The following is a 14,039-nucleotide window of genomic DNA, read 5'->3' as shown; positions in this document are numbered from 1 at the left end:
TTTCAAGTACCTTTCCTATTTCTAATCTTAATGTATATTTTCTGTAAACCGCTTAGAACCTAACGGATGTAGCGGTATATAAGAAATAAATTACATTACATTACATAAGTGTCTATCCTGGATATTAGAGGCTTGGACTAGCATGGATTGGTGGCTCCGTCCTCAGTCCCTCTCCAGAGGCATGCCTCTTCGGTTTGCTTCTTGGGTGGTCGTAACGACAGATGCAGGTCTCCTTAGCTGGGGAGCTCATTGCAACTGTTACCCGATTCGGGGGCGTTGGACGCCCTCTCCGAAGAATTGGTCGATAAACAGGCTAGAACTGCATGCCATTCGGTTGGCTGGCAGCCATGTCGAACAAGACTCCCAGGTCCTCCAAGGATTGAGTTGGCTGGGTGTGCTTCAAGGATCGGGTGGCGAACTCCTGCTCTAAACCACGCATCTCATTTTCCAAAAGCGCCCTTCAATAGCTTAGCAGTCTTCCTAGGCCTCTTCATCATAAATAGGGCAGTGATGATTATATTTTTTTCCAGAGTGATTTCTCTTTTGTATCACTGATTGTCTTATGAAGTCCCCATAGGCAGCGTTTAATTATTTAGGTCATGTTGCACCACTTTTTTTCATTTATGCCATTGCATGGAGATGTAGTTCTGTGCTCCTAAGAGAAATCAACGGGGAAATCGCATGGGACAAACCTCAGGAAAAATGATTAAAAAGCGAATATATTAAATCAGAATGACGTCTTCACACATCAAGTCGTGTGGTCTTGTATTAGTTTGCTTGAATGCATGGAAGTAAATTCTTAGAATGGGTTTGTGGGAGCTTTTGGGGAGCTGAGCATGTCTTGGCTGGTTAGAAACAGTGTGTTTCATGGGAAGGAGATGTTCGTGTGTTTATTTATGCTTTTTGTCCTATGCTTGTATTTGTTTAAATACAGTCTATTTTAAGTTTGTAGGTGGGAAGGGAGCATTATTGTATTTTTAAAATTATTTTATGGATTGTTTTTTTTAATAATGCTGTATTTAAAAAAATTGTATTGTATATCACTTGGCACAGTCTGTAAAAACTGGTGGGGCAATTTCTAAATTAATAAATGAAATATAAAGATGAGGTGAGATTAGCCCTTTTCATTGGATTAATACAATAATAAAAACTATTGGGCCAGTAAAATCGCTTCATTTATTAATTTACAGACTGTGCCAAGTGGTGTACAAAAAAAATTAAATCCATAACATAAAAAATGCAATAATGCTGCCTTCCCACCTACAAACCTTTTTTTTTTTTCCCCAAACCGTTTATTAAATGATAAAGGCCAAACAAACATAGCAGGTAAGATAGCATTTTCAGTCTACTGTATACAGAAACAGAAACAACAACAGCAAACCACCCATACGGGTGGAGACCGGAAGAGTCCGGGTTGGGTCCTTATACCCAGACTCGGCCTAGCCCCACCCAACAAGAGAAGCCTCCCCACCCCTCCCCCCTACAACTCCCCATCCCAATCCCCCCCCCTTAACCCACTGGCAACACGGGTACCACTGGCTTCCGCAACCGGTTAAGGGTTCATAGACAACCCCGCGAAAGACAAAGGCGCGCGCCGACAACTGAACGCAAGACGGAGGCGCGCGCCGAAGAAAATTACAGTTTTTAGGGGATCCGACGGGGGTTTTTGTTGGGGAGCCCCCCCAGTTTACTTAATAGAGATCGCGCCGGCATTATGGGGGGTTTGGGGGGTTGTAACCCTCCACATTTTACTGTAAAGTTAACTTTTTCCCTAAAAACAGGGAAAAAGTGAAGTTTTCAGTAAAATGTGGGGGGTTACAACCCCCCACAATGCCCCCACAACGCGGCGCGATCTCTATTAAGTAAAGTGGGGGGATTCCCCCCCACACACACCCCCATCGGAGCCCTAAAAACAGTAATTTTCTGCGGTGCGCACCCCCGCGCTGCGCTCAATTGTCTGGGCACGCCTTTGTCCTGGCGCGCTTTTGACCTGACACCCCGGTTGAGAACTTGGCTTTTAATCAGAGGGGAACGAGTGTCCAAATAAGGTGCCCAAACGGACAAAAAAAGCTTACTACAATGACGAGAAAACCGAGCTGACAAGGATTCCCAGACCATTAGCAGTTGGAATGTATTGCGCCAATACCAAATGGTGGGTGGGGAGTCCTGGAGCCAATGATTTAAAATACATTTCTTACCCACTATACAGCCCTTGCGAATAAGTAAAGAATCCCCAGCAGAGAGCCCACCCAAAAAACCCGTAGCCAAAACCACAAACCTTAAAACAACCATACATTGTGCGTGCACAGGAAGTGCTAAGTGTTGGTGGCTGGACTGTGCCATCAACTTCCCCACTGTTCAGAGAGCACAGAGAGATGGGGGGAGGCAACAGATATCTTCAGCTGATGGGGCTTGGGCATACTTACCAGCCAAAGTATGAATTTTAACACATTGGGTGGGTGGGGAGAAAAGATCATTGAGTAAATGCGTGCCCTCACCCTGTTTACCCCAAGCTCCTTTCTCAAAAAAAATAGATTTCTGGCTATGCCACTGCTCCTGAGGATGTGCCCCAACAAGCCTAGAGAAGTGGCCTGGTAAAACCTCTGTTAGCAGCAGAATATTTACAGAAAAAAAATGTTTTTGGATACCTGGGTGAGCTGTCTGTGTTTTCTTAAGATACCCAAGTTAAATGTGGAGGGAGGCATGCTGGAAAATTGGAAAGACTAGAGCAGCAGGTTGCAAAAGTTTCCAAAAATAGATTTAGCAGTGATGAGGGTGACACTCACATTGAAATCTAAGGCTGAGGTATTGGATAATGTTCAGGAAAGTATCATTTGTGAGTAATACATTTTCCTAACAATGTGGGGATATCAGCAAGAGAAATGTTAAGAATTTGGGATATTCTTTGGAAGCTTTGCCTCTTATTGCAAAAAAAACCTATTATTTACCAAAGTGGAAGGTTCCAGAAGGGCTGAGGAGGCAGAGCCAGCTGACCAGTTTAACGGTCTAGAATAGTTCTTATTTTCCTTAAACATCCATGGAAGCGGAAAGTGCTTCTGTGACTTTTACTAGTTTCCCTGGTGCTAGAGACAGAGATTGTCTCTTGAAGGCATTTGGTGCAATAGATAAAGGGTGTTTGTTAGGGTGAAGCTTTCTATTTTCCAAGATGTGTCCAAGCAAACGCAAGAGAAGCGTATAATAGTCTAGCATTCCATTCTTTAACTGGAGCACAGGGGGTTTTCCCCCCCCCCTTCGTTTTCCCTAAAAGTGCTTGATTAAATATCAAGGTTTAATTTTTAGAAGCCTGAGAATTTAAAATTGTATAAGGTTGGTGAGACAGAGATATTTTAATGGTAATAATCAGCTCCAATATCCAAAGGGACTTCTACATTTACCCTCTAATTCTATATATAGCGCTCAAATTTACGTGCGATAATTTGGGCACTTGCCCAGTTTGTGTGCAAGTTTTATTCAAATCTGATATTCCACTTATCATACTTCTAAGCGGTTTACATATTTAAAAAAATATAAAATCAGGTAACGCAGACTGTGACAATAGACGCACTGTAACAAGAGGGAGAAGGGGGGAGAACTACATATCAAATTGGATAGAGAGCCGCTGAAGAGTTGTACAATGGGGGGGGGAGGTCCCATCTGTAAGTTGAGGGTGAAGGAGAGTTAATAAGTCAAAGATCAAAGGCATCTGTGAATATAAGCCCTTTTTAGTTTTGTTTTGAAGCGTTCTAATATTGTTTCTTCTCGTAAGTCTGTGAGCATTGCATTCCAGAGTGCGGGAGCTGTGACCGAGAAATTCGTCGATCAGGTCATGCTAAAGAGATGAATCGGCGGGATGGTTAGGACGGTGTCCCGCAAACTTTCTCGAGCCGCGGCACAGTAAAAGTAGTGGCCGTGGCTCGAGGCACTCGTGGCACAGTAAAAGTAGTGGCCGTGGCTTGAGGCACTCGTGGCACAGTAAAAGTAGTGGCCGTGGCTCGAGGCACTCGTGGCACAGTAAAAGTAGTGGCCGTGGCTTGAGGCACTCGTGGCACAGTAAAAGTAGTGGCCGTGGCTCGAGGCACTCGTGGCACAGTAAAAGTAGTGGCCATGGCTCGAGGCACTCGGCACAGTAAAAGTAGTGGCCGTGGCTCGAGGAAGTGCGTGGATATTGCTGTGATGACATCAGGCGCGTGCGTGACATCATCATGTCGATGTCCATGTGTGTGAAGGCCTTCCAGGCATGCCCTGAGATGCCAGTAGGGGGTGCCAGACGGGAAAAGGGCCAGAGAGAAGGATAGGTGCCATGAGAGGCACGTTCTGGAGGCAGTCAGCTGGTGTCAGCGCTTCTCCTCCTCCCCAGTGTACCGCGGCACACCTGAAATCTCAGGAGGCGCACAGTTTGAGATACACTGGGCTAGGAGGTGTTGGGTATATGATCTAAGTGTTCTAGAAGGGGTATGTGGGATCAAGACACTATTCAGAAATTCGGGAGGGTTTGTGTTGCGTGTTTTAAATGTTAAGAGCAATATTTTATATGTTATTCTGTGGAATATTGGGAGCCAGTGTGCTTTTATTAATACATTACATTAGAGATTAGAGAATGACACGGGGAAAAAATCTGTCCCCATCATCGCCCCGTCACCGGCCCACCATCCTCTGCACCGCCCCGTCACCGCCGTTCCCTTCACCGCCCCGTCACCGTCACCGCCATCCCTTTCACCGCCCCGTCACCACCACTGCCATCCCATTCACCGCCCCGTCACCGTCCCCGCTGCATCCATATAAGCCTTAGTACTGTAATATTTAGCTTATTCCTTTCTTATAAATCAAAGTTCCTGCTGCTGAACTAGAGAAAGAGATGTTCAGCTGGCAGGGCTTTGTTTATAAATTTTTATCAACACAACTAATATACTATTTTATCCTAAAGCAAAAAATAAATAAATAAATATAATTTTTTTTTCTACCTTTGTTGTCTGGTTTCTGCTTTCCACATCTTCTCATTGAATTCCTTCCATCCACTGTGTGTCTTCTCTCTGCGTCTTCCATTTGCTGTTACTGTGCCTCTCCCTTAACCCCCCCCCCCCAATTGGTCTAGCACCCATCTTCTTCCCTCCGTTCCCCCATAGTCTGGCATCTGTCTTCTTCCCATTCTGTCTTCCACATTTCCCTTCGGGGTCTGTTCCTCTCCACCCTCCTTCAATGTCTGTCCTATTCCTTTCCACCACCACCCTTCCCTCCCTCCTTTACCATCTGTTCCTTTCTACCACCCTTCAGCTTCTCTCGCGTGGCCTATCTATCTACCTTCCTCCCTCTTATTTTCATGGCACGTTACAATGTAATTTGTGCAAGCCACTGGAGCCTGCGAGCTCGGTCCCTGTCCCATCCCCACAAACCATCTCGCTTCTGTGCTCCTATTTTCCCCATTTCTAATATCTCCCATATGTATCTGCCATTGCCCCCCCGTGTCCATATACCATCCCCATGGCATGTCCCCTTTATGTCTCTGTCCCTATGCCCCATGCACATAATTTCCCCTCTTTCTGTTACCTTCCTGTGTCCAGATTTCCCCTATCTTCCTCTTCCATACCAGTGTGTCTCTTCTTTTCAACCCCATCTAGCTTTTTTCCCTCTTTCTTCCCCCCCCCCCCTTGCTTCTAGCATCTGGCTCACCTGCCAGTCCTTCCCTTTCTTTCCTGCTGTGGGTTTTTCTTTCCGACTTCATCCCCTTTCCCTTTCACTCCCTCCTTCCAATTTGAGCCGGGAACACTAGCGATCGCACGGTCCCCGCAGCTCACACCCGCCTGCCCAATCGATTCTAGTGTTTAGCCAGCTCTCTCCCTTCTCCTCACCTTAGTTTGTAGATTTTCTTTTTCGGCGACCCGCACGCTATCAGAGAGCCGCGCACTCGCGGCTGCTCAGTGTTCAATCTTCTGCTCTGCTGCAACTTCCTGTTTCCTGTTGCGTCAGAGCAGAAGATTGAACACTGAGCAGCCGCGCGTGCGCGGCTCTCTGATAGCGTGCGGGTCGCCGAAAAAGAAAATCTAAAAACTAAGGTGAGGAGAAGGGAGAGAGCTGGCTAAACACTAGAATCGATTGGGCAGGCGGATGTGAGCTGCGGGGACCGCGCGATCCTTCATGCCTCACTGCGGGGACAAGACCATTCACCGCCCCGCGGGCGGTGAATGGCCTTGTCCCCGTCGCTGCAGCGACTGCTAGTTTTCTTCCCCGTTTTCGGCAGGTGACCCGCGGCTAAAATGCGGTGGCCGCGGGTAAACCGCCACCGTGTCATTCTCTATTAGAGATTTCTATTCCGCCATTGCCTTGCGGTTCAAGGCGGATTACAAAAGAATTACAACAAACATTTTACAGGAAGATATCTGGTAATTTCTAAGGAGATAAAGAGTAGATGAGGTTGCTTTGTGGAATCGGGAAGGTATTGGGAAGTGGGAAGGAGCAAGTGGTATTAAGTCGTTTGCACAAATTTCTTGAAAAGTAGAGTCTTTATTTCTTTTCTGAATGTTTTGTAGTCTGGTCAAATTTCTTTGCATTTTCGATCAGTTTTATTGCAGTGTTTTATATAATTTGCATGAGCCTGATCTCTTTTTTGGGTGACTCCTTTATATAATTAATTGCAGTAATCAAGACAAGAGATAACAAGGCGTGTGCAAGTTTCAAGTTTATTAGGATTTTATATACCTCCTATCAAGGTTATCTAAGCGGTTTTACAATCAGGTACTCGAGCATTTTCCCTATCTGTCCCGGTGGGCTCACAATCTATCTAACGTACCTAGGGGGAATGAAGGCTGACTGCCACTCGCAGCTGCCGCTCGCCACCTGCCCACTCCATTTAATTATTCCCCGCTCGCTGCCTGCCCGCTTAATTTAATTATCCCCTGCCCGCCGCAGCTGCTCACTGCCCGCCCACTCAATTTAATTATCTCCTGCCGCAACTCCGGGAAGGGAAAGGCCAGGCAGCCAACAAGCCTTCCTCCAACGTCAATTCTGACATTGGAGAGAAAGTCCGGGCCAGGCTTCGGCGCGGCAGGGAGGGAGGGAGGAAGGACAAAGGCTGGAAGGTAGTGAGGGCCTCCCCCTCCGGGCATGAACTCGGGACATAGGAAGGAGGGAGGGAGGGAGGGAGGAAGGGGGCACTAACTTGGGACATAGGAATGAGGGAGGGAGGGAGGAAGGGGACACTAACTTGGGAAATAGGAAGGAGGAAGGGAAGAACGTGGCACTAACTTGGGACATAGGAGGAGAAAAGGAGGTTTTGATGCCTCTGTATAAGACTCTGGTGAGACCTCATTTAGAATATTGTGCACAATTCTGGAGGCCGCACCTTCAAAAAGATATAAAAAGGATGGAGTAGGTCCAGAGGAAGGCTACTAAAATGGTGTGTGGTCTTCATGATAAGGTGAATGGGGACAGACTTAAAGATCTCAATCAGTATACTTTGAAGGAAAGTCAGGAGAGGGGAGATATGATAGAGTCATTTAAAAATCTACTTAATATGAATTTGCATGAGTCGAGACTTTCATTTGAAAGGAAACTCTGCAATACAAGGGCATAGGATGAAGTTAAGCGGTGATAGGCTCCAGTGTAATCTGAGGAAATACTTTTTTATGGAAAGGGTGGTAAATGCGTGGAACAGTCTCCCGGAAGAGGTGGTTAGACAGAGACTGTGTCTGAATTCAAGAGGGCCTGGGATAGGCACGTGGGATCTTTCGGAGAGAGAATGAGATAATGGTTACTGCGGATGGGCAGACTGGATGGGCCATTTGGCTTTTATCTGCCGTCATGTTTCTAGTTTTTTTAGTCTGCGCATGTTGAGGAAGGTCAGATCATATTCCATGAAGAACATTTCTCAGTGTTGGTACAATTCACTGTGCTTTCTCAGCTAGATTAGTGTAACTGTTTATTTGGGCATCAAGCAGAGCAGTCTAAAACGACGTCAGTTAATACAGAGTACTGCAGCTAAGCTCATTTTTGGGAAACGAAAGTATGATCTTGTTTCCCCTTTGTTGATAAAGCTTCACTGGCTCCCAGTTCACTTTAGGATCCAGTTTAAATGCGCATGCATAATCTTCGAGCTGCTCTAAGGAATATTCGATCCTTTTGTCCCCTTATGTTGGAATACTCTTAGACTTTGCCATTTGAGAAACACACAAAGATATAAGTTAGGTTTCCCTTCCTTTAAGGGAATTAAATCTGCTTGGAAGCTCAGTCAATTTTTTGTTTTCAAGTTTGTAGAGATCTGGAATGAATTTCCTGACTCCATTAGGCTTTTAGGCCAGCTGAAATTATTTCGTAAATTCCTGAAAACTTTGTTGTTCTCGCAATTTTTAAATGGTTTAACTACAGCCTTAACTAAATAATAATATTATAGTAATTTTTCTTATGCTTTTCTTATGTACTTTAGTTTTTAATTAGTTCTTCCTTCTATGTTTTGAACCGAGTCGAGCTCCACTGGGAGATGACCCGGTATATAAACCAAAGATTAGATTAGATTAGATTCTATAGGAAGGAGGGAAGAAGGGAGGGAGGAAGTGGCCACTAACATGGGACATAGAAAGGAAGGAGAGAGGGAGGAAGGGGGCACTAACCTGTGCCATAAGAAGGAGGGAGGGAGGGAGGGAATAGAAAGGAACAATTGTTGGACCTGAGAGTGTGAGTGAGAGGGAAAGAGATGGTGCACATGGGGAAAGGAAGAGGAAAATTGGGCATAGAGAGAGGAGTGAGGTAGAGATGCATGGGGAAGAGAAGGATGAAAGGGAGAAATGTTAGATATGGTGGTGGAGAGGAAACAGAGGGATAGATTGAAGGGGATGCAAGGGGGAGGAATGTTGAGCATAGTGATGGAGGGAGAGATGTGGCATGGTGTTGAAGAGGTTTCAAGGTTTATTAAAATTTGTTATTCCACTTGATCTAAAATTCAAAGCGGTGTACAATAGAATTAATTATCAGCGTAGAATGACATAAAAACAATTGATTAAAAACAGAACATATAATTACAGGGGATTTGTCAGTAAAAAACAAACGTACATACACCAGACAGACAAAAGTAAGAAGAGGAAAAAGGGGAGAACTACAGTCAGTAAAGGAAAGAACAAATAAGGGAAGAACAGTAAGGAGAGGGTAGACTTGAAAAATAACAGAGATTGTTGCCCTAACGAAGGTAGTTATGTCTCAAAAGCATCTATGAATAGTAAAGTCTTCAACTTAATCTTGAAAGGGCCTATGGAAGTTTCTTCCCTTACTAGTCTTTAAGCCCGTTACATTAACGGGTGCTAGAATAGATGTGTGTGTCTGTCTTTCTTTCTTTCTCTCTCTCCCCTTGGCCGCTGTCTGTCTGTCTATGTTTATTTGTTTTTCTCTCCTTGGACACTGGCTGTCTCTCCTTGGACGCTGCCTGAATGTCTTCCTTTCTGTCTGTCTCAATGGCCCCCTGTGTGTCATTCTTTGTGTCTGTGTCCTTGTGTCATTCCCCCGCCCCCCCAGAACTAAGCTGTCTGCTTCCAGCATACCCCTTTCCCTCTCCCTGACCCCCTTGTGTCTTCCCCCTTCCCCCCCCCGAGCAAAGCTGTCTACCCCCCAGCACACCTCTCCAACAAAAGCATCTCCCTGTACCTGCAGCACTGGCACGACACTCTTCAGCCAATCGTGAGTGCTCAGAGCGTGACAGGGAGCGGGGCCTGCAGCTTCTTTGGCGTCGGTGAGGAAGGAGAGGTTGGCCCAACTCTTCGCTATCTGCAGTCAGCACAACCCTCCCACCAGAACAGCCGCCTTTCCAGCCTGCTCCATGGCCCTTCTTTTTCCTCTTCCCCTCCCTCCAGTCACCGCTGCCATTCCTATTTAAAACGGCCTGCTGAGGTTCGCGGCCGGCTGTAGCAAACCTCGCAAGCCGCTGTTCACCTCAGTAGCATGTTCCCTCTGACGCGACCACGTGCTACCACGTGGAGAGCGGCCTGCGAGGTTCGCTACAGCCGGCCGCGAACCTCAGCAGGCCGTTTTAAATAGGAATGGCAGCGGTGACTGGAGGGAGGGGAAGAACAGGAGCGGTAGCGGTTGTCGCGGGAAGGGGTGAGTCGGAATGGCAGTGGTGACTGGAGGGAGGGGAAGAACAGGAGCGGTAGCGGTTGTCGCGGGAGGGGGTGAGTCGGAATGGCAGCGGTGACTGGAGGGGGGGGAAGAACAGGAGCGGGAGGGGGTGAGTCGGAATGGCAGCGGTGACTGGAGGGAGGGGAAGAACAGGAGCGGGAGCGGTTGTCGCGGGAGGGGGTGAGTCGGAATGGCAGCGGTGACTGGAGGGAGGGGAAGAACAGGAGCGGGAGCGGTTGTCACGGGAGGGGGTGAGTCGGAATGGCAGCGGTGACTGGAGGGGGGGGGAAGAACAGGAGCGGGAGGGGGTGAGTCGGAATGGCAGCGGTGACTGGAGGGAGGGGAAGAACAGGAGCGGGAGCGGGTGTCGCGGGAGGGGGTGAGTCGGAATGGCAGCGGTGACTGGAGGGAGGGGAAGAACAGGAGCGGTAGCGGTTGTCGTGGGAGAGGGTGAGTCAGAATGGCAGCGGTGACTGGAGGGAGGGGAAGAACAGGAGCGGGAGGGGGTGAGTCGGAATGGCAGCGGTGACTGGAGGGAGGGGAAGAACGGGAGCGGTAGCGGTTGTCGCGGGAGGGGGTGAGTTGGAATGGCAGCGGTGACTGGAGGGGGGAAGAACAGGAGCGGGAGGGGGTGAGTCGGAATGGCAGCGGTGACTGGAGGGAGGGGAAGAACAGGAGCGGGAGCGGTTGTCGCGGGAGGGGGTGAGTCGGAATGGCAGCGGTGACTGGAGGGAGGGGAAGAACAGGAGCGGTAGCGGTTGTCGCGGGAGAGGGTGAGTCGGAATGGCAGCGGTGACTGGAGGGGGGAAGAACAGGAGCGGGAGGGGGTGAGTCGGAATGGCAGCGGTGACTGGAGGGAGGGGAAGAACAGGAGCGGGAGCGGTTGTCGCGGGAGGGGGTGAGTCGGAATGGCAGCGGTGACTGGAGGGAGGGGAAGAACAGGAGCGGGAGCGGTTGTCGCGGGAGGAGGTGAGTCGGAATGGCAGCGGTGACTGGAGGGGGGGAAGAACAGGAGTGGGAGGAGGTGAGTCGGAATGGCAGCGGTGACTGGAGGGAGGGGAAGAACAGGAGCGGTAGCGTTTGTCATGGGAGGGGGTGAGTCGGAATGGCAGCGGTGACTGGAGGGAGGGGAAGAACAGGAGCGGGAGCGGTTGTCGCGGGAGGGGGTGAGTCATAATGGCAGCGGTGACTGGAGGGAGGGGAAGAACAGGAGCGGTAGCGATTGTTGCGGGAGGGGGTGAGTCGGCGATGTGCAGACCGCTGTGAATAGGAGCGGCAGCGGCGGCAGGACCATGAGCCCTCCTCCCGCCATCCGCTGCCAGAGCCGCTCCTGTCGCCCGATGCAGCTCTCAAGCCGCGGCCAAGGCTGGGGACTCGCGCATGCGCACTCCTGCGGCCACAGACCTACACCGCACAGAACACGCAAATAGGAGTGCGCATGCGCGGCTAGCTCTTTATTATATTAGATATAGTTAGGAATGGAATTCCAATGGGAAGGTGCTGTCACGGCAAAATTATTGAATCTTAAAGTATTAATATATTTTAAGGATGGAATATTAAGGAGATTGTGAGCTGCAGAACGGAGAGATCTGGATGGGCTATATGGAATAAGTAGTTTATCAATAAATTCTGGTTGATTTTATAATCGAGTTTTAAAGGTTAAAAGAAGAAGTTTGTAACTGATTCGGTGCTCGATAGGTAACCTATGTGCCTTATGCAGAAGAGGTGAAACATGGTCATATTTCTTTGCATCATAAATGATTTTTACTGCTCTATTCTGCACAATCTGAAGTCGCCTAAGTTCTTTTTTTGTTATTCCTTTAAAGAGGGCACTGCAATAATCTAATCATGCAATGACAAGGGAGTGGATTAGGATGTTCAAAGATGCAGTATCCAAAAGTTTAGAAATTGATCTAATCATCCTTAGCCGATGAAAACATCACTGGACACCCATACTAATATGATAGAAGGAGAAATGGGCATGGGGCTGGTGGGTCATATTGAAAAGATGATCTGGGGGATGAGAGAAGAAGAAAAGTTGGACTTATGGAGGGACAGAGAGATATGTTGGTTGGGGAATGGAATGAGGTCTGAAGGAGAGAAAGCATGCAGGAGGCAGAAAGAAAGAAAGAAAGAAAGAAAGATTGGATGCACAGTCAGAAGGAAGTGCAACCAGAGACTCATGAAATCACCAGACAACAAAGGTAGGAAAATTATTCTATTTTCAATTTAGTGATCAAAATGTGTCAGTTTCGAGAATTTATATCTGCAGTCTATATTTTGCACTATATTTGTCTATTTTTCTATAGTTGTTACTGAGGTGACATTGCATATTTTAAAGTCATTTTCCTTGGCATCTTTGAAACCCCCTCAAATATAAATGATAATATTTTCTCTGCATACAGAGTGCTTTGTGGGTTTTTTTTAAATTTTGTGGTTACCATTATGTATTAATAAGATTATATTGTGTATATATCAAAAATGGATGGAAGAAATTGCATTACTATGGGGTTAGAGTTTGGACAGGTTTGGGGCGGAGTTTGGCCAGGGGTACTCGTTGGTATTTGTTAGGATTAGGGGTACTTGGCTTGAAAAGGCTGAGAAACACTGTTACAGAAGAAGAGGAGATAGGAAAATGGAAAAGAAAAGGGGAGGGGTAACACCCCCCCCCCCAGTAAAAAGTGTGTGCACATGCAGTGGTTCTTCTCAGCCTGACTGGCAGCCCTGAAGCTCATTGACCTCTCTTGCCTTCTGCTTATCACTACAGGTGTAACACGCAGGACTACATATGGCACAAAGGAGTGCGGTGCGAGTCCATCGTTACCGATTTCCAAGTGATGTGCGTGGCTGTGGGCACGGCAGCCTTAGTGCTGTTGCTTGTCTTCATGATGACGGTCTTCTTTGCCAAGAAGCTTTATCTGCTGAAAACGGAGAACTACAAGTTGCGCAAGAGGAAGTGAGTATCATCTTTGGGGGGTATCATGGGGCATGCTAGGCCAAAGTCATGGTGGAGAAAGGAAGACATTTGGTTTCTGAGATTCTTCCTTATGGAGATAATTAAGAAACAGAGGCCAGGCTCCCTTCATGGCCTCCTGCAAGGCACGGGCACACAGTAACATTTATGCATTAGGATTTATTTACTGCCCTTTTGAAGGAATTCGCTCGGGGCGGCGTACAGCAAGAATAAGTCCAACATAAGCAGTAGACAATTACAGCAGTAAAAATTACAAAGTATGGCACAGTCTGCCACAGAACGATGTCGAAACAATACGTAGTAAAAACATTTTAATGCCAGTAGAATGGGCCCAAATGTATATCAAATCAATACCGCTCCAAAAAAATATACAATTTGTGGTGCAAGAGTCTTTGGGGCTTTCATTCGTACATACAAAACCGAAATCAAAACAAATTATAAGAAAGTGATAGTATCCAACTGGAAGGATTTGTCATCTGCTACATATTCTGCTTGGTAGATCAATGTCACCACTGTTATCAAATATGAACGTATTTTTTCTGAAAAGTTTGGTTCCTTACAAACGTTCCATGGTATTTGGGATCCCGTCCTTGACTAATGTGATAAACTCTCGTGTTGATATTGTCCATGTGGAATTTTCCTCTGTAAGCCTCTTTTGCCCATTGTCAAGACTTTAAGCTTGTTATCCAGTCATTCATAAACAGTCAGTACAGAAGTTCACAAACTTAGCAGCTAGGCAGGTAAGAGGCATGAAAAAAATTGTTCTGTCATCCTGATTGAAAGTATGTGTATGGTTCATCAATGCATATGTTTTAGCAGCATTTGGGAGATGTAGTTCTGGGGACACAGAGCCAAAATCTGAAAATTAAACTCGGTTTTATTTCCACATATATGCAAATTAGTATCCATAAAAATTCAACCTGCATAAAAAGCAAATGCAGAAGTCTTTTAAGAGCATTTGCAAGGAGCA

The 14,039-nt window shown here is 47.0% G+C and overlaps 1 protein-coding gene across 6 annotated transcripts in view; it reads left to right on the top strand.

The window, feature by feature from the left end:
* CSPG5 (chondroitin sulfate proteoglycan 5) overlaps nt 1-14,039 on the top strand; it is a 114,819-nt gene that overhangs the window by 57,131 nt on the left and 43,649 nt on the right. For all 6 annotated transcript variants that reach the window (XM_033931936.1, XM_033931932.1, XM_033931935.1 and 3 more), the window contains exon 3: nt 12,863-13,051. In XM_033931936.1, coding sequence (XP_033787827.1) covers nt 12,863-13,051 — 189 coding nt within the window. The remainder of the gene's footprint in view (nt 1-12,862; nt 13,052-14,039) is intronic.

Source organism: Geotrypetes seraphini, chromosome 2 (genome assembly GCF_902459505.1).
Source record: "Geotrypetes seraphini chromosome 2, aGeoSer1.1, whole genome shotgun sequence".
In the NCBI taxonomy this organism is placed as follows: domain Eukaryota; kingdom Metazoa; phylum Chordata; class Amphibia; order Gymnophiona; family Dermophiidae; genus Geotrypetes; species Geotrypetes seraphini.
Note: the sequence above shows the minus strand (reverse complement) of the source record. Positions and strands in the feature narration are given on the sequence as shown.